Source organism: Helianthus annuus, chromosome 12, assembly GCF_002127325.2.
Source record: "Helianthus annuus cultivar XRQ/B chromosome 12, HanXRQr2.0-SUNRISE, whole genome shotgun sequence".
In the NCBI taxonomy this organism is placed as follows: domain Eukaryota; kingdom Viridiplantae; phylum Streptophyta; class Magnoliopsida; order Asterales; family Asteraceae; genus Helianthus; species Helianthus annuus.
Genome location: NC_035444.2, coordinates 4,049,971 through 4,073,026, shown reverse-complemented (window position 1 = coordinate 4,073,026; position 23,056 = coordinate 4,049,971). Strand labels below are relative to the sequence as shown.

Below are 23,056 nucleotides of genomic sequence, written 5' to 3'. Positions count from 1 at the left end.
ATCATCAGACGAATCAACATCCTCAATCACAACTGGAGGATCTTGATTCTGTTCAGCACTCACAAATGTATCTGCTGACACATCTGAATCTGAGGATACTTTCTTTTGGTATCCGAGTCCTGCAGCAAACTCCTTAACATCTAGAGGCACAGAAGGTTCAAAGAATACCCTGTCCTCTTCATCAGGCATGGCGTCATAATTATGTCTCACTGGTGGTGGACACTTCTTGTAGCCTATGCATGTGACATCTCTCTTTTCCTTCTGAACATCAATGATGTGATCTAACACATAGCTAGAGCTCAAATAACTGTCTAGCTTGAGTTGGATCGCATCACTTTCGGTTTTCACACAAGCCATCTCTTTTTGCATTGTTTCAAGACGAGAGATATACAAATTAATGTCCGTCTGTTTTCTTGAAACCATTTTTGTCAATTCAGTTTTATCTTTCTTTAATGTTTCAATCATTGACTTAAATTCTTTTTCATGGTTTTCATGAAACATATTGGCTTCTGTGCATTTTGAGAGATCCACAGTCAATTTCTGATTGTGGAGAAAGGTCACATCATATTTTTCTTGCAAAGCGTCATGCTTACTTTGCAAGTCACTCAAATTCTCATTCACAGTAGTATGTTTGTCTTGCAAGTCAAACAAACTAGCTTGTAAAGCATCATGTTTGCCTTGCAACTCAGACATACTTTTCTCCAGATCAGCACATCTAGCATGCAACCTAGCACATTCATCACAATTAACAGCAGTGGGTTCATCGACACATACCTGACTTGATGAACCTTCGACATTAGGCATAAAGGCTGAATGGAGAGAAGATGAAGTATAAGCAGCTTGATCCACCAGAATAGATCTTCTTTGAGTTTCTGCTGCAGCTTCCTCCAAAAGTTCATCAATATCTGCATCGATTGCTGCATTTGTTGTCTCACCCATATGATCATCACCAGAATTGGATGATTCTTCATCAGCACTCCTGCTATAACCAGAAGAGTCTTCATCTTCAGATGATTCACCACCACTGGCAGAAGATTCTCTACCACTGGTGTGAACTAACTCTTTCACAATTTGAGCAAAACATGCTGTTCCATCAGGAGCATCACCACCCAACTGGATTGACCAGTCACAACCTTCATCCACCTGAACTGCAAGTGCTCGGTTGGTTTGGTTATTTGCAGGCACCAATGAACGCTCAGTGTTTCTGTTCTGATTCTGCTGGTTGCCTCGGTTTCTGAAGGGATTTTGATTCCCGTGCTGTGCTGGCTTTGTACATTCCCTTTTAAAGTGGCCCCGTTCACCACAGTTGAAGCACTTAACAGCCTGCTTATCGAACCCATACTTGGTGTCTCGCTTACTTTCCAAGCTGGTTCTGCCAGTACTTTTCATCCAATCCTTTGCTCTTCTCACAGCACTCGCAAAGGCCCACTTGATATCCATCAAGTCCATCTCTTCCTTATCAATCTGCCTGTAATCTTCTTGTGTCAGATTAATGTTTCCAATCTGACCTTCTATCAACCCACAGTACGCGCTCACTACAGTTTTAAGTAGCTCCATGTGTTCCTTAGCTACTTCTACACTGACTTTAGAGAAGCTTGAAGTGTCAAGCTGTACTGTATTTGGCTTTGATTGTTGACCTGCAGCAGATGATGTTCCTCCATAACACGCATATTGTGGTTGTTGAGCAGGAGGAGGAGGAGGTGGTTGTATTGGATTTCCATACAGATCTGTGGTTGGAGGCGGCTTTACAGGAACTTGCACTGGATTGCCATACATATCCGTGCTTGTGACAAACGCCGTTTGAAGTGGAGCATGTGAACCGGCTTTTGCAGATGAAGAAGTGGAGATGCCATAATACATCTCTGGATTCTGTGGCACTGCAACTCTCTTTGCCTTCAACGTTTCTTCCTGATCCTTGTTCTCCAGAAGCTGCACGAAATCGTTGATATTTGTAGTTTTCAACGTTCCGTTGTACTTCAAGATTTCCAGGAAGTTATTCCATTGAGGAGGCAATGCATCGGCAAACTTCTTTACCACCTCTGTTGGAGTCGTTGTGACTTCAAAGTTGGTCAGCTCAGTAAGTAGGTGATAGAAACGGCTTGTCATATCTCCCAAGGACTCCTTATCCATACATGTGAAGCCATCGAATTCTTTCTTCAGTAGATCTCGTCGTAGTTGACGTGTGGCTTCATTACCTACTCCTCTTGTCTTCAATGCATCCCACAGCTTCTTCGTAGTCTTGAAACTGACGAACTGATGATAAATATCCTTGCTCAGTGCTTGAGTGAGAATAGCGTATGCTTTCTTTTCTAAGTCATACGTCTTCTTTTGATCATCAGGAAGATCGGCAAATGTAGCTGTCGAAGAAGCAGCAACCTCGATAGATTGATCGAATTCCGTAGTGAACCGCAACCACAACTCTGTATTTTGACCAAGAATGTATGTATGGAAACGATCAACCCACCCCGGATATTCATTAAGATGCATCAACTTTGGAGGCCTGTTCAAACTTCCGGTTTCACTTTCGCTTAGTAGAAGACTTTGAATACTCGGAGTTTGATTTGAAACAAACGCCCATTGACTAGCTGGAGTGGCATTTGTTTGTGAGGATGTAGATACCGGAGATTCGGCCCATGATGGAGATTGACTGGTATTCATGTATTTTCCACTGTCTGGAGCCGGATTTCCCCACCAACTCGGATTCATCTATGTTCAAGTCACGAAAGATGATGAGCACCCGAAAGATCACACACAGTCGAAGGACCCTAGTTCGAAAGATCTTAAAAGAAAACAGAAACTTGTTAGCAATAAACAGACCACACTTCGAAAGATCAAATCTTGTTCGAAGGATCAACAGTGCTCGAAAGATCACTGTTGAATCTCGAACGATGATTTTGAAAGATTCAAGAACTCGAAGGATTCCCCTTTGAAAGATCCTTATCTTTCGAGTTAAATCCTTATCTTTCGGACACCTGTCTTTCGAAAAGATTCCTTTATCGAAAGATATGCTTCGGACTTCGAAGGATGGGTCGAAGGATAATAATCTTTCGAGCCTTCTTTGATCGAAAGATAGTCTTTCGAGGTCGAAGGATATCTTTCGAGAGGTTCTGACACACTGGCACAAAGTGATGGGTTGGTGAAAAGGTGACAGGTTGGTAAGTCAACTTTCGGCAAAAGGAGATAAGGTCTGACACAGATTTCTACCAACTTTGAAATGACCTGAAAATTTACCAAATATGGACAATCTTATCCACACAGTCCGGTGACCGGAATAGTTACCGGAGTATGCCGGAAATCACCAAAACACTCAAAAACAAGTTTTTAAGTTACCCAACCCCACTTTAAACACTCCCGGTTAGTTTAGACACGTTTTTACTCAAAGAAAATGCAAGAAACTAAGGAAAAACAGGTGCAAAACCAAGTGTTTCAACACACCAAAACTTGTAAAAACCCGGTTTTAAACAAGGTAAAGAGCCAAAGCTCTGATACCACTTGTAGGTCCCTTTTTCACGGAGGATAACAAACCTAAACCTTGTTATACAAACCTACTAGCGAGTGCGGAATCCAAGCTAGCAAGCAAACCGAGTTAGTAGCAAGTAGAGAAACAAACACACAAGTTCACCGATTAACACAACTTGTATTAATGCAATGAGGGTTTGGTTACAAGCTCAATGTTTACAGAAATGTTCTATAAACTCTCAAAGTGTGTGAGTGTTTCGGACAGGATGCTCTCTGCTGTGTGTCTCTCTGTGTGACTTTTCTGTGTGCATCTGTCTTAAACTCAACATTGCATGGGTATATATATACCCAGCCTAGCATGTCTGATCGAAGGATCTGATAGATGGTCCGAAGGATCATCTATCGAAGACCAAGTATTCGAAAGATCATCAAGGACCTCGAAAGATTACCTTTCGAGGTCTATGATTCGAACCATATCTTTCGATGAGGTCGAAGGATCCACATTATCCTTCGACCTCTTATCCTTCGACACAGTACATCTTTCAACTGTTGACTAAGTCAAACCAGGAGGACGGTTGACTTTGTCAACTTACAGGACTGACAAGGACATCGTTTACATACAGACCGAATACAGACAAAGTACAGACACAAGTGCACCAACACAATCCTAAAAAAACAAAGTAACAGCAAACAGGTCAAACACTTACAAACGGGTCGATCCAATTCCGACTATGTTTATATCTAACGGGTCAAACAATAAATTAGCTAAAAAAATGTGGCAAGCAAGTCAAATAGGTCGACAGCCGTGCAAAGTGTACTTTTAGTACATAAAATTTTTGAATCAGTTTATTCAAAGTAGTATATTATAATAATGATACAAAATCTGTGCTTATATTGGACACCCTAATTATTTATCAAAACCATTCGAAACGTGTTTTGGGTCGACCTGCCCGTAGTTTTGGCCCGTTACACAGCCCGCCTAACCGGCCAAGCACCTAGCATGAAGCAATGAGAAAAAGAGCAAAAATCATACCTACTCCCATTGATGTGGGAAAGTTGTTCACCACAAGCAACTTGAAAAGATAGATTGAAATTACTACCTGCAGGAGAAGGGGCAAGAAACAAAAAGCTCATGAACAAATAAATACGTTATACGATGACAACAGGAAAGATGCATTAAATATTAAGTAAATAAAATCGGTAAATACCTTAAAAAACAAACTCCAGTCGCTTCCTTCTGCCAAGATTCTAGGTACATTACCTACTTCATTCCTTATTCAATTGAGCCGCACCAAGTTCGACGGTTGAAGCGTGTTAAGCAAACTTCAACCTACAAACCGTAGAGCTGCACAATAAGAGTATCACAATTAGTATAATTCATTGAAAATTAAAAACTGAAAACAAATTATGTGTTTGAACTTTAAACAAAGAGATGGGGTCTCACTTGACTGTCAATGTAGCACCGTATATCCTTCCATAGTCCTGTTGTTTTAAACTTCTCCTGAAATGATGTCGAAATTCCCATTTAATACAAAATTCAATGATTTTTAAAACCTTTAAACGTCAAAAACAAAATCAATTACCCCTAAACCATGTGGGGAATCAGATCGAGATGGCTAGTAGTCGAATCAGCAATTGGATCAAACCAATCCTAAAAAAACAAAGTAACGGCAAAACTACTTTTAATTAGAGAGATTCAAATTTAAATCATATTAAGCGATGACTATTTGGTATGTGCATGCACTCACCATAACTCCCATGTTGAGGCTGTCCGCCAGCCGATTCCTGTATGCTTCCTTCGCCGGTGAGCTTGCAATCGGATTCTCCTTACAAACAAAACCATAATTCAGTAACCGATTAGATCAAACAAAAAGCCCTAATTATGAAACAGAAATTACGTTTTCGTATAATTCATTGAAAATTAAAAACTGAAAACAAATTATGTGTTTGAACTTTAAACAAAGAGATGGGGTCTCACTTGACTGTCAATGTAGCACCGTATATCCTTCCATAGTCCTGTTGTTTTAAACTTCTCCTGAAATGATGTCGAAATTCCCATTTAATACAAAATTCAATGATTTTTAAAACCTTTAAACGTCAAAAACAAAATCAATTACCCCTAAACCATGTGGGGAATCAGATCGAGATGGCTAGTAGTCGAATCAGCAATTGGATCAAACCAATCCTAAAAAACAAAGTAACAGCAAAACTACTTTTAATTAGAGAGATTCAAATTTAAATCATATTAAGCGATGACTATTTGGTATGTGCATGCACTCACCATAACTCCCATGTTGAGGCTGTCCGCCAGCCGATTCCTGTATGCTTCCTTCGCCGGTGAGCTTGCAATCGGATTCTCCTTACAAACAAAACCATAATTCAGTAACCGATTAGATCAAACAAAAAGCCCTAATTATGAAACAGAAATTACGTTTTCTCTATAAATCTCACAGAACATTAAAATAATCACAAAACCAACACAGATCTAAAAGTATTATCACACATCTAAAAGTATTATCATAGATCTAAAAGAATTATCACAGATTCACAGATCTAAAAGTATTATCACAGATCTAAAAGTATTAAAACAGATCTAAAAGTATTATCACAGATCTGACAAAGCCCTAATGCAAGAAATTAAAATTGGTCCATTCACAGATCTGACAAAGCCCTAATTATCAAACAAAAAGCCCTAATGTTGATCCATTCACAGAACATTAAAATAATCACAAAACCAACACAGATCTAAAAGTATTATCACAGATCTAAAAGTATTATCACAGATCTAAAAGTATTATCACAAATCTAAAAGTATTAAAACAGATCTAAAAGTATTATCACAGATCTGACAAAGATTAAAAAAAACGTACAAAATAGGGTTAAAAACATGACCTGTTCCATGGATGAAAGGGGAGAAGACGGTGTTCACAGAACATTAAAATAATCACAAAACCAACACAGATCTAAAAGTATTATCACAGATCTAAAAGTATTATCACAGATCTAAAAGTATTATCACAAATCTAAAAGTATTAAAACAGATCTAAAAGTATTATCACAGATCTGACAAAGATTAAAAAAAAAACGTACAAAATAGGGTTAAAAACATGACCTGTTCCATGGATGAAAGGGGAGAAGACGGTGATGGCAAAGACAGGTTCCATGGATGAGCGGTGGAGGTGCGGTGGAGGTGCGGTGGAGGTGCTTCAGTTATGCGGTGGAGGTGCTTCAGTTATGCGGTGGAGGATCTAGGGTTTAGAAAGTGAAAGAAATGTGGAGCGGCGGATGAAATTGTGGTTGTAAACTGTGATAATACGAATATATTGGATCCATCAAACAAAAACCGGGTCAAGTAGATCCGCGTGGTATCATCAGGTGTTGAAAACAAGTTTTCAACACTTGTGCTTAAGAGGTTTGTACAATGGGCTTTAAAGAGTTGTAAAGTGGCAAAAGACCATTCTATCCTTCCTATATGCTTTATAAAGTAGTATAGATATAAATGCCGGACATATATGAATCCATATATATCTATGATGCGGGCCCAAGCGTGGAAGAGCGGGCCATCCTGTATTTGGAGGCCCAAGATCGCGTCACAAAAGGGGCTTCACTGAAATGGCTCTAACTTGGGTTACGGGGGTCCGTTTTGGGCGTGTGACCAGTCAAAACGAACGAGAGAACGAGCTCTATCTTGTTGCAAATGCCTACGGCGGTTTGGGTCATCGTCCGGGCTGAAAAAACGCTTATTTCTATTAGTTTTTTTCCATTTTTATGTTTTTTCAAGTATTTTGGGCTTTTTGTTTTTGGGCTTGTGTTTGGCCCGTTGTCTTTTTTAGGCCCGTTTCGAATTTCTGTCTCTATTTATGTATTGCCCTAGTCATTTGATCAATCAGAATTGAATTTTGAGAAAACAGTTTTTTCACTTCAAATTCCGAGCCCTTTGGGTTGAATTTTGGGGTTGGGGAAGAACGACACGGGTATTCACAGAATCAACGTGTTTGATCTTCATTATCGTACTACTCACTACATCAATCTAACAGTTGCAACCTGTTGAGGTTTTGATTATTATGTTTTCACCCATGTAAGATTATTCGTGGAATATAAGAACTCAGGTTGTATTTCATTTTTTTCACCCATGAACAAATTATTATTGTCATTGATTTGATGCATTACAACATGTGTACATATTTGGTTTTCTCTTTTGCTGGAATCTTGTTGATATGTTTTCGTTGTTTTGCTGGAATGTGAACCATCATTTCTAGAACAGGCTTTTTGGGACACTTTTAGACAAGTGAAATTTCAAAGCCATGGGATTGCATCTTATAGAGGAGATGATTGTTATGTTTGAGTTTATAATGTAGGCTCTCAGTCTCAGCTCTTAGAACTATGATGAAACTAAACCGGTAAATAAAATCCTAATACTTCAAACAGGGTATAATCAAATCTCCCGTGTACAACGAGAAAAATTTCCTCAATATGTTTTGGAGGGGATCTGAATGCAACTGTTCTTTGGCTCCAATGCTAGATTGATCTGCTTTGACAATAGGTAATCAAAACTAGTCCTAAGATAGATAGTGCAATTCAAGATGTATGTACGTGTTGAGATAGAGATCGGATTCCGCACGATTTTCTAGTGAAATTTGATCTTGTTTGATCCATTTGTGACACCTTAGGGACTTACACCTAACTTTTATCCTCCACGTGTATAAAGATTGATCAAACAACTAAAACCAACACATATGAAATAATTTGAAACACTCCTTAAACCACACCAAAAATAAAATACATATAACGAGCAAAATATATCTTACATGTAGGAAAATATAGATAGGGCACATTATTACAAACAAGGACTTCACCAGAAGAACTTGTTACAACTTTACAAATTAACTATAAACCAAAATACAACACAATTTTTAGAAAGATCATATTAATTCGATCTTGATCTCATCAGATTTACTTTGAGGAATAGGTGTGGTCCATATGAATCATATTAGCTTGGCACTCTGGTACATAAAAAAGTGTTAGTACAACAATTATATATGTATGCTTAGAAAGCAATGTTAGAGGGAAATCTAAATGAACTTACTTCATTACTGTGATTCAGGGTCCACTTAAATAAGCACACCATTTATCAATAAATGGCAAGTCTTTTGGTTCCATATTTGGAATATCGTAATCTTCTTGAAGGATGTTGATTATCTTCTTAGTCTCACCTAGAAGTTTGACTGCAACTTTGACACTTTCCTCTCTTTTCTCTATCACACTAGTGTGGCACTTCTTTGCTATGGCTTGAGGTAGGTTGGTGAGACATGCAGCCATTATGTCGGTGATCCTTGATGATAATTCATCGAATAATTTCTTGTGGCTTTCTTTGTCTCTAATGATGCTTTCAGTGACACCAGACATTGAGTTTGCACAAATATTCGGACTTCCCCTCCCTTTCTCGATCTTGGATGTAGCTTTCTTCAAGAACAACTGAACAATTTGAAGATTTGCATCTACTTGGGCACCACCTTTATTCACTTGAGAAGCAATTTTTTTCAACTTGCTTCCTAACCATTTGTGACGGAAATCAACCTCTTCCCACAATATTTTTGCGGCGTTTTGAATGCTGACATTAAGATCGAGCGTTTCTTCTACAAGTGTAACGTATTCAAGGCCTTGCCGCACACTTTTCAACAAGCTATCACGTTTCGCCTTTTCAATGTTAGGAAGAGTAATGGCAATGGTTGTTAGCGTTACCACTGTTAAGCTCCAACAATCTTGATATTCTACTTTTGATGGTGAACACTGAACATGATGATCGTCCTTGTCGAACATTCTAACTCCTTGAAAATTTTTATTGGGGTTTTCTTTAATTAGATTTAAGAGACGTTTGGGTTCTTTCTTTTCACTCTTTTTGATCAATTCGCTGAGAGATTTTAATAAACTTTTCAATGTGCTCTCAGCAAGCTGGTTTTCATTTCCAACTTGCAAAACATATTTGCGTTGTTCTGTGTTTTCATAATGAAGATTTAGTCAGTTCGAGGTAACGAAGACTTGAGCTCCAACATCGTACGATCGAAAATAAAGTAGAAAGAAAATCTTTTTGGCTTTTAAAGAGTTGTAAAGTGGCAAAAGACCATTCTATCCTTCCTATATGCTTTATAAAGTAGTATAGATATAAATGCCGGACATATATGAATCCATATATATCTATGATGCGGGCCCAAGCGTGGAAGAGCGGGCCATCCTGTATTTGGAGGCCCAAGATCGCGTCACAAAAGGGGCTTCACTGAAATGGCTCTAACTTGGGCTACGGGGGTCCGTTTTGGGCGTGTGACCAGTCAAAACGAACGAGAGAACGAGCTCTATCTTGTTGCAAATGCCTACGGCGGTTTGGGTCATCGTCCGGGCTGAAAAAACGCTTATTTCTATTAGTTTTTTTCCATTTTTATGTTTTTTCAAGTATTTTGGGCTTTTTGTTTTTGGGCTTGTGTTTGGCCCGTTGTCTTTTTTAGGCCCGTTTCGAATTTCTGTCTCTATTTATGTATTGCCCTAGTCATTTGATCAATCAGAATTGAATTTTGAGAAAACAGTTTTTTCACTTCAAATTCCGAGCCCTTTGGGTTGAATTTTGGGGTTGGGGAAGAACGACACGGGTATTCACAGAATCAACGTGTTTGATCTTCATTATCGTACTACTCACTACATCAATCTAACAGTTGCAACCTGTTGAGGTTTTGATTATTATGTTTTCACCCATGTAAGATTATTCGTGGAATATAAGAACTCAGGTTGTATTTCATTTTTTTCACCCATGAACAAATTATTATTGTCATTGATTTGATGCATTACAACATGTGTACATATTTGGTTTTCTCTTTTGCTGGAATCTTGTTGATATGTTTTCGTTGTTTTGCTGGAATGTGAACCATCATTTCTAGAACAGGCTTTTTGGGACACTTTTAGACAAGTGAAATTTCAAAGCCATGGGATTGCATCTTATAGAGGAGATGATTGTTATGTTTGAGTTTATAATGTAGGCTCTCAGTCTCAGCTCTTAGAACTATGATGAAACTAAACCGGTAAATAAAATCCTAATACTTCAAACAGGGTATAATCAAATCTCCCGTGTACAACGAGAAAAATTTCCTCAATATGTTTTGGAGGGGATCTGAATGCAACTGTTCTTTGGCTCCAATGCTAGATTGATCTGCTTTGACAATAGGTAATCAAAACTAGTCCTAAGATAGATAGTGCAATTCAAGATGTATGTACGTGTTGAGATAGAGATCGGATTCCGCACGATTTTCTAGTGAAATTTGATCTTGTTTGATCCATTTGTGACACCTTAGGGACTTACACCTAACTTTTATCCTCCACGTGTATAAAGATTGATCAAACAACTAAAACCAACACATATGAAATAATTTGAAACACTCCTTAAACCACACCAAAAATAAAATACATATAACGAGCAAAATATATCTTACATGTAGGAAAATATAGATAGGGCACATTATTACAAACAAGGACTTCACCAGAAGAACTTGTTACAACTTTACAAATTAACTATAAACCAAAATACAACACAATTTTTAGAAAGATCATATTAATTCGATCTTGATCTCATCAGATTTACTTTGAGGAATAGGTGTGGTCCATATGAATCATATTAGCTTGGCACTCTGGTACATAAAAAAGTGTTAGTACAACAATTATATATGTATGCTTAGAAAGCAATGTTAGAGGGAAATCTAAATGAACTTACTTCATTACTGTGATTCAGGGTCCACTTAAATAAGCACACCATTTATCAATAAATGGCAAGTCTTTTGGTTCCATATTTGGAATATCGTAATCTTCTTGAAGGATGTTGATTATCTTCTTAGTCTCACCTAGAAGTTTGACTGCAACTTTGACACTTTCCTCTCTTTTCTCTATCACACTAGTGTGGCACTTCTTTGCTATGGCTTGAGGTAGGTTGGTGAGACATGCAGCCATTATGTCGGTGATCCTTGATGATAATTCATCGAATAATTTCTTGTGGCTTTCTTTGTCTCTAATGATGCTTTCAGTGACACCAGACATTGAGTTTGCACAAATATTCGGACTTCCCCTCCCTTTCTCGATCTTGGATGTAGCTTTCTTCAAGAACAACTGAACAATTTGAAGATTTGCATCTACTTGGGCACCACCTTTATTCACTTGAGAAGCAATTTTTTTCAACTTGCTTCCTAACCATTTGTGACGGAAATCAACCTCTTCCCACAATATTTTTGCGGCGTTTTGAATGCTGACATTAAGATCGAGCGTTTCTTCTACAAGTGTAACGTATTCAAGGCCTTGCCGCACACTTTTCAACAAGCTATCACGTTTCGCCTTTTCAATGTTAGGAAGAGTAATGGCAATGGTTGTTAGCGTTACCACTGTTAAGCTCCAACAATCTTGATATTCTACTTTTGATGGTGAACACTGAACATGATGATCGTCCTTGTCGAACATTCTAACTCCTTGAAAATTTTTATTGGGGTTTTCTTTAATTAGATTTAAGAGACGTTTGGGTTCTTTCTTTTCACTCTTTTTGATCAATTCGCTGAGAGATTTTAATAAACTTTTCAATGTGCTCTCAGCAAGCTGGTTTTCATTTCCAACTTGCAAAACATATTTGCGTTGTTCTGTGTTTTCATTCGTTTTCCCCCCTGAACTAAACACCGCCCGAAATAACCACTTCAAACAACGCAAACATATTGTAAGGGGAAAGGGGACCAACACTATTATCTTGCATACTACCACAACTACCACCTGAAGTATTATACAAAAGTGGAGAACTACGTCTTTCAAAGTCCTGATGACCACCTTGGATTTGTGTTTACCAAATGGGAATGAAATACGAAGTAATGGGAGTGAAATACTTCCATATTTCCAGTCTAGTAACTTTTGAAACCAGTATTTCTCTACTTTAAACATGCTTTTAATGGACAGCTTAAAGCTTATGGATGCAAAACATCTAGCAAATGGTGCAACTGTACCAAGTATGATTCCGATAGATTGTACTATGAAAATACCTAACGTGGACCCATTATATGCTGAATCATAGGGTTTAGTAGGATTTGAATCCGGATCTGTACATAAAGCAATTGTCCACAACACAGTAACACCGTGCAAGAGAAAGGTTAAAACACATATTACCCCAGAAGCAGTGGTTGTCACAGAGCATGCTGAGATGAATTGGGGGCTGCACTTCCTGCCATGATCCAGTACTTGCTCACTTGCTGGTGTAGCTTCTCAACGGTTAATAACTTTCCGGTTGAGTGAAGGTTGTCTATTAATTCTTTTTCATGAACTTCTTGGTATTTTAGTTCTATAATTTGTTTGTATTATCAACAACAAGAGCAACAAAGCCACATCGAGTATGGCTATTGCTGTCAATTGCTGATCCTGATTATTAAGAGACCATAATTCCGTTGCCTCATATTCAAAGTCATATACATCTTTAAGTAATTCAATATCAAACTTATTGTTGGGAATATTTCCAACAACACCAGTAGATATTTGGATGCAAATATTTACCACCAAGGTTATTACTAGAACACCCAAAGCTATGACGTTTGTCAAAAGCTCATTGCTGTTCATGGTTGCTAGAGAAGGGAAGAAATTAGCCATTATGGTACACATGAAGGCGATGCTTCCGACCTTTGCCACTTGGTCCACAACACCAGGCATAGAATCACTTCATTGCTATAGTTATCCCGGCGAGAGTGTACAACATTAAGAGGAAAGTATTTAACCGGGAACCATAGCCTTTTGCTCATAATACCATGTGCTAAATCAAACCCCATTGCAATGATGCAACACAGGGATGCGAAAATGATGTAGTACCCAATCACTTCCAGAGGTTCGCCATACTTTTTCTCGAGATCTGATTCGTATATAGAGATCTTGAACCTTGTCAAGTTTCTTACAACATCGTCAGGAGTTTGGGTTTGGTTTAGTCGACGCATAAGATCGAGGTACTCTATGGTATTAATGAAAGCCATAGCTATGTTCCTAGCTTCCAGGAAAGAAATGAGTTTTTGATCAAGATACGTTGAAGTTGGGATTAGTTTTGAGAAAGAGTTGAGTATAACTTGTAGTTTTACAAACCATGTATATATAGAAAGAAGGAACAAATGAAGGGTTTAAGATGATAATTAGTTAAGGGAAACTCATTAAAAGTATGCTATTGACCAAGACATTTGGCAATTGTAACATTTGAGTTTTGTCTTCACGAAAACTCGTTGATGCTACCCACCTCAATATCCAACTTGTATGTATTAAGTGGAGTGGGGGTGGTCACTAGTGATGAAATTCCATCACTCACAAACATCCAATCATGTTCCGCCATGTCAGCAACCACTATTCTATCACTCACAAGCATTCTTTAGTGGCGGTGGTCATCACTAGTGATGGGATTCCAATGTACAAGTATTAATACACAATGTACAAGTCATACACATACATTCAACAATTCTTCAATGCGTGATAAAATCCACGCGTTATAACTATCACTCGTTATAACTATGGTGGCGGCGGTGTTCGTGATACTATCACTCGTGATGGGCAGTCCATAACGGACCACCCCCACTCCCCTAAGTCATCCACAAAAATTCGTTATTTCTGATACCAATTGGTATTTAATATAATTTGTATCTTTATGTAGAAAATCTTCTATATATTAAAACTACAACAGAATGAATAGTAACACCATAAAGGGTACAAACAAATGGTATTCGATACCGGTACCGGTATTAGATTTATCAAACCAGATATATTCGGTACTGACTTTTGACATTTTCGGTATCGGTTCGGCACCGGTATTCAGGCGTTTTTACCCTCAAATACCTGTACCGTACCAGTACCAAGCGGTACCGAACCGTACAGTATCAGATACCGGTACCGGTATCAAATTTATCAAACCGGGTATATTCGGTACCGACTTTTGACATTTTTGGTATCAGTTCGGCACCGATATTCAGCGGTTTTTACCCTCAAATATCGATACCGTACCAGTACCAACCAATACCAACTTTTGACATTTTTGGTATCGGTTCGGCACCGGTATTCACCGGTTTTTACCCTCAAATACCGGTACCGTACCAAGTATAATCGGTACCGGTACCCACTTTTGGTGATTTTCGGTAACGATATTTTCGGTACCGTTTGGTACTAAGGTCATCAAATCCTATAGCAACGAAGCTAGGGTCGGCTCAACCATTTTAGAGGCCTAAAGCAAGTTTCAAAATTGGGGCCATTCTTGCCTTTTTTTTCTTATCCAAAAATAATAAAAGATGGTCGATTGACCTAAATGAGATTCGAACCCGCCCCCTTAAGGTACACAGATGGCATGCGCGCCAACTGGGCTACAACCTTTTAATGACAAGGCTCATGCCCATATAATATATAATTTTTTTTTAAATCTTAAGGCCCGATAGATTTGGTGGCCCAAGGCCCAAGTCTCAAAATACTTGGGCTTGGGCCGGCCCTGAACGTAGCAACGCAAGTAATTGCGCCATTTAGATAAAGTTTTATATACACAACAACTTATTTTGTTTTCTTTTTTGTCTTTTTCTATAATGAATGAATTGTAACATGTAAAATTAACTTGGATATTTCGATTATTGATGAGCAAATCGTATTAAATCCTGTAATCAAACCGCTATCGTATCAGTAGTACCAAATTTACTATACCAATAATTTTCGGTACCAATTTGGTACCTACCTTTTGGCGTTTTCAAAATCCGTTACTTTCGGTTCGACACCGGTCTAGCATCATACATGTATTTACTGATTTTTACCTTCAAATACCATATCGTATCGTATCAAGCATTTTCTGTGCCGGTACCTAATTTCGATGATTTTCCGGATCGGTACTTTCGGTGTCGTTACCGGTACCGAGCTCATCCATATTTTAACGTGTTAGCACCGTAATAACTAAACTAAAAACAACTGAATTTCCAACGTGTAGGACGTGTGCGTCATATTATTATATATTAGATTATTTAAAATCTTTTTTTTAGGACGGAGTGACTATCATTACAACGTCATTTTTATTTATGTTTTGATAGTTGGTATCGTATCTGCTTACCATTGCCGACACGCGTTTTGCAGACAATAGATCCCCGCCGCAACGCGCGGTCGGAAAATCAACTAGTTTAACTTCAAACTCAAATTTTAGGTGACTAATTTTTTAAATTACATGTATTTAAATTTTTAGATGACTAATTTTTAAATTACATGTATTAAATTTACCTTTTTTACATACAAAATACAAGGTTGAGTTTTAATAACTTTTTAGATCTACAATGTCTAAATTAGGCTTATCAACTACGTATGAAAATTCGTCCAGGTAATTCACATAGATCTACGGCTAAATTAGTATGATAACCATAGAAGAAAAACATAGCAAATCATTGTACCTTGCATTTATTAATTAGAAGGTAAAAGATTCACAATCCTTAATGTTTTACTAAACCATTAGAAAATTTACAACATAGTGGCAGGTAAACATGCAAGAAGATGCATTGCAACCCCATTTAAAAAGCAAACCTGATCCTACCGTAAAAAAAGCAATTGTTCTTCGTCGTCGAGAAAATTGTTGAGCACGACCCGCTGGCCGCTGCACTGATATGTTTAGAAAATCGACAACTTCGGGGGCCAGGGACCCAAATGTATCAAAAGCGAAGGAATGAATACATGTTGATTCTTCGCACAAGCTTTCTCATGCTTATCAACTTTCCCTGATACTTCCTTCAACACAATCTAGCCAGCCATGAACCGGTTGTCCTTGAGTCAAATAAGAAGGGATACTTCAGTAAGGTCCATACAAGTGTGTTTCTTACCTTCCCATCCAAACACGAGAACAACCGCTTCCCAAAGAGTGGACCTCCCTTCAAACAGATCAGTTAGGAAATTCAAAGGAGCCTCTTTTTTGCGGAGATTCCTGCCCACTTTAGCACATCATAGGGAACATCCTCGACCACATTGCGTATGTACCTGAAACCCGACAGCTCCTTGCAATGAATTGCATACACCCCGTAATTATCCAAACAAACCTTATCGCAAACTGGGCAAAGCTCATCAACTAGAAACAAAGAAATCATTAAAGTTATTTAATGATTAGTTAATTAATTTAACAGTCACGAAGCATATGGTATACACATTAAAATAAGGAATAATGGATTTTAATAATCCAAACTTTTACCCATTGGCCGGAAACGGACCCAACTTCAAAAATAACCGGTGGTGGTCCCAACTTTTCGTATATTGTAAACCAATGGACTTTTACTAAAAAAAAACCTTAATTTCTTTTTGTCTCCTTATCCTTTTCGGTTTAGTAAAGGTCCATTGGTTTACATTATACGAAAAAGTTGCCGAAAAGGATAAGGAGACAAAAAGAAATTAAGGTTTTTATTAGTAAAAGTCCATTGGTTTACAATATACGAAAAGTTGGGACCACCACCGGTTATTTTTGAAGTTGGGTCCGTTGCCGGCCAATGGGTGAAAGTTTGGATTATTAAAATCCATTTTGCCTTAAAATAATTGTTACTATTATTATTAGAGCACTTTAGTACGAGTCTTCGTGTTATGTTAAATTCTTAATAAGTCTTATGTGAATTGATATTGCAATATGATATCCTAACAACACTATGGGGCTGTTTGTTTACTTTTTAATGGGGTTTCTAATGTTTTTACTGGTTCAACACTTAGTGGTTCAGAACTCTTACTGGTTCAACACTTAACCATTCACAAGTTATCAAACAACCCCTATGTGACGTCAGTTAGTATGGATGATGCGTGTGACGCATGTCATTTCTCTTTTCCAATTCCACATAGCCCATGCAGTAATTAGTTAGTAGATTAGAACTTAGAAGGTTGTTATTTCATTAGGGGGTCATCATCTAACTAGTGCAGTAGTGGGTCCGGGTCATTAGATTGGGCCGGTTGTTATGTAAATCTATTAGCCTATTAGTTAGGATATATAAACCATGCACGTTTATTTCTTTCACTATCAATGAATCATATGAATTAAGCCCTGATTATCTCTTGTTCTTTCGAATCTTCTCATTTCTAAAATGGTACACAACAATGGTATTAGTTCCAGTTCGTTGATGACCACTTAAAACCAAACCCAGGACGAATTCGGCCAGTGGGTGCACTAAGTCTTTTATCACAAAACTGCTGGTAATTTTGTTAATGAAAGAAGAACGTCAAACAATATAAACAACAAGACAAGCTCTAATAGTCTGTTATGAACAAAACAGTAAGAGATAACAAGAAAACTGAGACAAGTTGTAACCAGGGGCAATTCGGTCAGCTAAGCCGCGCGACGGCCCAAGCCCCAAATTTTCAGAGGGCCTGAAAAGTTTTTTATAAGTTTTATATTATATATATAATAAAAGGCACAAAAGAAAAACCTATATACCTATCAAATTCTGCAACGAGCCCAAATCTGCTGAAGGCCGAAAATTAACCCACTAAAAATGATTATTTGTTGAGTTGTGGGGCGCTAAACATCGACTTCTCAGGATTTTTTGGGGGGACTCTTTTTGGGGGACGATTGGAGTCTTGGACGAACGACTTACGACATCATCAATTCATCACGTTAATGATCAACAACAATCTAGTTTTTAACCAAGTAAATGGATAGGGGTTAGTGATGGGGCCAAGTGAGAAAATATGACGTTGAGCGCTCAAATGCTAAAAGATTTTTTTAGGCTGACAGGGTTAAACTAATATGACCCCGGGGGTCAAAAACGTAAGCTTTAGTCATAATTCTATTCCAAACAATTTAAATCTATTGGCTTTAAAATTAATCATATTGTATCTTAAAAACGGGATCACGTCCTAGGGAAAGGGTATGCAATTACTATATATAATTATGAAATTTTATTTTAAGTGGTTGAAAATTAAAGAAATTGCGTTACAAGTCCGTAGAAGAGTAATTATATCATTTTGTGCAGGAACATGAGATGTGATTCTACAGGCTTCAAAACAACATAATTTATATATCATTTCATTAGAACATTTTGCATGGAATCATAATGAAGCAACTGATTCCAATTTCCAAATACAACAAACATTACACACAAGAAAATGCTGAATATGCCAAGTAGAAAGCATTTTCTCTTTATTCATAATCGTATGACATTTGCTACATACTCAAGGTTTGGCTGTCGCCTTTTCGGGTTCAATCTTCTCCTTGGCGAGCTCTTCCGCTCTGAGTTTATCCTGAGCCAACTTCTGGGCTTTGGAACAGTTGAAGTAGCAGAAGCACATGTGTTTCCCATCGCGCACGTGACAAGCTCCATGGGCTGCACCCTCCCAAGACTTGCACTGGTCATCACAGTGTTTTGTCTTGCCACATGTTCCGGACCATGTCTGGCTTGCCTTCTCACATAATTCTCCTTTCACCGATCCGATTTCTGTACACGTTATACAAAAGAAACTGTGTTAGGTACGTTATACACGAAACTAGAATGTCTAACGAATGCAGTTTTGTGATGAATATGATTAGTTTCTGCACGAAATAAAAGCTAATCAAATCACTTTTATATACTTATAAAATGCTTCTTTTTGCTGCATTATTGAAGTATGATTGCTAGCTTAATGTCACGGTCTACTTTACTAAACTAAGCGTCATCCGAAGGGTCAAAATATGTGACATTAAGGTGTAAAAGTCTGAATATAACGAACACAAAGTGAGTGTAAATAAGATTGATTGAGAACCTGAGATAGCAAGAACAAAGAGAAGCAGAAGAAAAGCATTGAAAGCAACTGAAATTTTGGCCATTTTTAAGTTACTGAACTAAGCTCAAGAACACTTGTTGCAAGGTTGGTGAAGAGAGGATGAGACAATGAGGGGTACTTATAGGAAAAAATATGCTGAAAGTCATGAAAATAAAAATAAACAATAAACAAAAAATGGCTAAAGTTTCCACAAAATTTGTCTTATATTGACTTTTGTGGTGCGTGCATTGTATACATGTTGTCCCCAAAATGAATCTTTGCTGTATAGACAATCGAATAACTTGAAATATATAAAATGAGAGTTTGAATACAATACAATAGAATGTGATGAACGAATTACAAATGAAACTATCTATCCCTATTTATAGTTTCTAAAAGGTGCGATCCAATAGACGTGTCCTTTCACGAACGGGTGCGTCTCTTGAATATGTGGATGTAATTAAACATGAAGGGGTGTGTCTCTAGAATCAAAAGTTACGTCCCTTCCTTCTTCCTTTGCAGCCATCGATCAAGGGGTGTCTCTCAAGGGATTTCGCCACCCTTGGGGTGGTAGTTATTAACTTCTGAAATGTCACATTCAGTGCCTATACTTTGTAACCGCCAATGTTTACACTAATTACCATATAACCCATGTACTTTAAGGATGTGTAGTGATTAGTAACTTCATTCACCTCCCTAATCAAGAACATCCTTAAGTTGTTGCAGATTTTGAACTCCAAACAGTTTTATCTTCTCGAATCTCCTCTGTATTCAACACTTCACATGGAATCTTCTTATTCATTAATCCTTGCTCCTTACGAACCTTTGTAGGTCCCTTTTCGCGGAGGATTACGAACCTAAACCTTGTTATACAAACCTACTAGCGAGTGCGGAATCCAAGCTAGCAAGCAAACCGAGTTAGTAGCAAGTAGAGAAACAAACACACAAGTTCACCGATTAACACAACTTGTATTAATGCAATGAGGGTTCGGTTACAAGCTCAATGTTTACAGAAATGTTCTATAAACTCTCTAAGTGTGTGTGTGAGTTTTGGACAGAATGCTCTCAAAGCTCTCTATCTCTCGGATGTGCAAATGGCAGAACTCTTTTTCACACATACACTGCATGGGTATATATATACCCAGCCTATGATGCCAGATCGAAGGATCCGATAGATGGTCCGAAGGATCATCTATCGAGGATAAGTTGTTCGTATCATCAGCATTGACCTCGAAGGATCATCCTTCGAGGTCTAACAATCGAACTATATCTTTCGTGCACCTCGAAGGATCAACAGAATCCTTCGAGAAGCTATCCTTCGATCAGAACATCTTTCAATATACAAACTGTTGTCCAAGTCAAACCGGAGGATGGTTGACTTGGTCAACTTACAACACAAATCAGGACATCGTTACATGCAGACCGAATACAGACAAAGTACAGACACAAGTGCACCAACAAACTCCCCCTTGGCTGTAGCTTTGTCTTTATCTTCTATAGCTGTAGACTCGTCTTGAACTTCGACGGTCTTTTGTCTTCGAGTTATCAAAACTCTGATGTCCTTTCAAGTTTTCAATGTCGGAGGATCTTCAAAGTCTTCACGTCTTGAAAGCAGAGAGTGTATCAACAAACTACCCGTATCATGTAGGAAGTGTGTTGACAAACTCCCCCTTAACATAAGCTCCCCCTTGAGTTATGCTCGTGAAAAGACTTTATCTTTATGAAGTGAGATCCTTGTGGTGTTGATGATGGCCAACGGCAACTCGATCATTTTCATCACTTGAGCGCCTTTTCGTCGTGTCTTCATTCCAGAGCTTGTCATCGACTATGTTCTCCCAGCCTTTAGAATCTGCACATGCAAGAAATCTAAACGCATAATGAGAACAACTGCTTGGAATATAGTTAACATACACACATGACACACGAATGACCATGTCATAATCAAACACCGTCCGACAGTTTGAAAGTTTAAATTTGTCAATTTTAGTTTTTAACTTTCAAACATGCAAATTTTTTTTGACCGTTTATGAAGATTTAGTCAGTTCGGTTTTCAGTCAGGTTTCAGGTAACGAAGACTTGAGCTCCAACATCGTACGATCGAAAATAAAGTAGAAAGAAAATCTTTTTGGCTTTTATAAAGTTTATATTAAAACACTCCTAAAATCTTTTTGGTATTTTTGAAAGTAAAAGACAACAATTTAAAATCCTTTGAGTGTTATCAAACGACATCACCGCTAATGTCGTGCTGATATGCACCAAACGACGAAACTGTTTAAAAGAAATAATAAAAGTTAAGCAGTAAATAAATAAATATATACAAACATTCTTTTTGCGAGTTTCGAGGGTAAGAGAATCATATCAGTATACGGTCATGCCAAAACACTCTTGTTGTTCAGTTAGTTAACATTAAGATAAACATCCTATAACAATTATCGGTATTGTTGTCCACTTAAGCTCAACTTATCAGATGTAATCATGGCGAGGGGATACGTTAAGGTATGATTTATACTTACCGACCGGTGTTCATCCACATCACGACACATTCCCGTATCAAGGTATGCACGAGAGTTCATCTTACCGGTGAGTATACCGATTATCATCTGTTTGACCGTATAAATTGTGAGATACTCACTTATTTTGATTTGAAAACAAGTCCTATGTGATATAATCACTTATTGATGAGGAACTTGATTTTCGTATGCATGAGGGCACAGGTGCAAGTCCGTGAACAGGTCAGTACTTCCGTACAGCAGAGAGACGAACTTGACACCCGGATAGATGTGATATTTTTATCACTTATTTGATATGGACATGTGATTGTTTATCACTTATTGAGGTCGAATGCAGTATGCAATATGTACACGTATGTATAGTATCATGGAAGATCTAGACTTGCGTCCCCGTTATTTTTCGGTAAAAGATACAACCATGATACCCAGATGATAAGCAGCATAAAGACCGAATATCTCAGAACCTCGGCAATCTATCAAACGAAATTTCGGTACTAAGACCATATGCCAATGAATGGTTCCCACCTGGTCTTCAGTCGATTAAGATTTATATCACCCTGCACACTTTAAAATGATTGTGAGCCTACCGATACATCTTATATAGAGCTGCTTATCGTTTTTCATTTAAGGTTTAAAGAGGTTTGAATAGACCACTGATGTACTATCATTTTCTCTTTTGCTCGCCAGGAAACTCATTTTTGCTTTTCTATTGTTTTTGTGTTTTTGAAATTTTTCGATGTTTTTGGATTTTCAGATTTTTGGATATACTCCCCCTAAAATCAATAAACTAAGACAAATTTAAAAACACAAGGGTATTTACAAAAATGATTTTCCGATGTTGGTTTTACTCTTGCTTGACCTTAATGCCGTTTACCAATAATAAAAAGTCAAATCTTGATTTGTCAAAAGCTTTGGTAAATAAGTCGGCACGTTGGTCATCGGTGTGGACCTTAACAACATCGATTAGCCTTTTCTCAAAGCAATCACGTATGAAGTGATATTTGATTTCGATGTGTTTGGTCTTTGAATGCTGCACAGGATTTCTAGTGATATCTAAAGCAGCAGAATTATCAACGTAAATAGGAGTAGTTAGGAATTCAAAACCGTAGTCCCGCATTTGTTGTTGGATCCAAAGAACTTGGGAGCAACAACTTGAGGCAGCAATGTATTCAGCTTCGCATGTTGATGTAGCGACACACGTCTGCTTCTTGCACTGCCATGTAACTAGGCGATTTCCTAAAAACTGACATCCAGCCGTTGTGGATTTGCCGTCGATTTTGCATCTGCCAAAATCAGAATCACTGAAAGCTACCAATTCAAAGTTATTATCCCTAGGG

At 37.9% G+C, this 23,056-nt stretch overlaps 2 protein-coding genes and 2 long non-coding RNA genes across 5 annotated transcripts; all 4 read right to left on the bottom strand.

Moving 5' to 3' along the window:
* Positions 1 to 4,400: 4,400 nt before the first annotated feature.
* LOC110896296 lies at positions 4,401 to 5,357 on the bottom strand. Its single transcript, XR_002567814.2, has 5 exons — positions 5,208 to 5,357; positions 5,043 to 5,110; positions 4,904 to 4,960; positions 4,668 to 4,804; positions 4,401 to 4,559 (listed from the first exon to the last, which is right to left on the bottom strand). It is a non-coding gene; the product is annotated as an uncharacterized LOC110896296 (long non-coding RNA).
* Positions 5,358 to 5,435: 78 nt separating this feature from the next.
* On the bottom strand, positions 5,436 to 6,928 carry LOC110896297. Its single transcript, XR_002567815.2, has 3 exons — positions 5,741 to 6,928; positions 5,577 to 5,644; positions 5,436 to 5,494 (listed from the first exon to the last, which is right to left on the bottom strand). It is a non-coding gene; the product is annotated as an uncharacterized LOC110896297 (long non-coding RNA).
* Positions 6,929 to 8,253: 1,325 nt separating this feature from the next.
* Positions 8,254 to 12,807, bottom strand: LOC110893836. Of its 2 annotated transcripts, XM_022140980.2 has the most exons (3): positions 12,110 to 12,807; positions 8,546 to 9,442; positions 8,254 to 8,462 (listed from the first exon to the last, which is right to left on the bottom strand). In XM_022140980.2, the coding sequence occupies exons 1-2, from the start codon at positions 12,409 to 12,411 to the stop codon at positions 8,560 to 8,562; spliced, it is 1,185 nt and encodes a 394-aa protein (XP_021996672.2). In that variant the 5' UTR covers positions 12,412 to 12,807; the 3' UTR covers positions 8,254 to 8,462; positions 8,546 to 8,559. The 2 variants fall into 2 exon arrangements, with proteins under 2 accessions (XP_021996672.2, XP_021996673.1); XM_022140981.2 differs by lacking the exons at positions 8,254 to 8,462; positions 8,546 to 9,442 and adding an exon at positions 10,894 to 11,129 and having other exon boundaries at positions 11,213 to 12,806.
* A 5,654-nt stretch (positions 12,808 to 18,461) lies between these two features.
* LOC110893837 (anther-specific protein SF18-like) lies at positions 18,462 to 19,339 on the bottom strand. The gene is made up of 2 exons (XM_022140982.2): positions 19,210 to 19,339; positions 18,462 to 18,905 (listed from the first exon to the last, which is right to left on the bottom strand). Exons 1-2 carry the CDS (start codon positions 19,271 to 19,273, stop codon positions 18,643 to 18,645), a joined length of 327 nt encoding a protein of 108 aa, XP_021996674.1. The 5' UTR covers positions 19,274 to 19,339; the 3' UTR covers positions 18,462 to 18,642.
* Between the last annotated feature and the right edge of the window lie 3,717 nt (positions 19,340 to 23,056).

Excerpts from the sequence above, each read along its gene's own strand:
- LOC110893836 (XM_022140980.2), bottom strand. The coding sequence starts at position 12,411 with ATGTTTAAAGTAGAGAAATACTGGTTTCAAAAGTTACTAGACTGGAAA. Across the intron at positions 9,443-12,109 it reads GAAAACACAGAACAACGCAA|ATATGTTTTGCAAGTTGGAA; the intron begins ATATGTTTTGCA and ends AGAACAACGCAA.
- LOC110893837 (XM_022140982.2), bottom strand. The coding sequence starts at position 19,273 with ATGGCCAAAATTTCAGTTGCTTTCAATGCTTTTCTTCTGCTTCTCTTT. Across the intron at positions 18,906-19,209 it reads CTTTGTTCTTGCTATCTCAG|AAATCGGATCGGTGAAAGGA; the intron begins GTTCTCAATCAA and ends TAACGTGTACAG.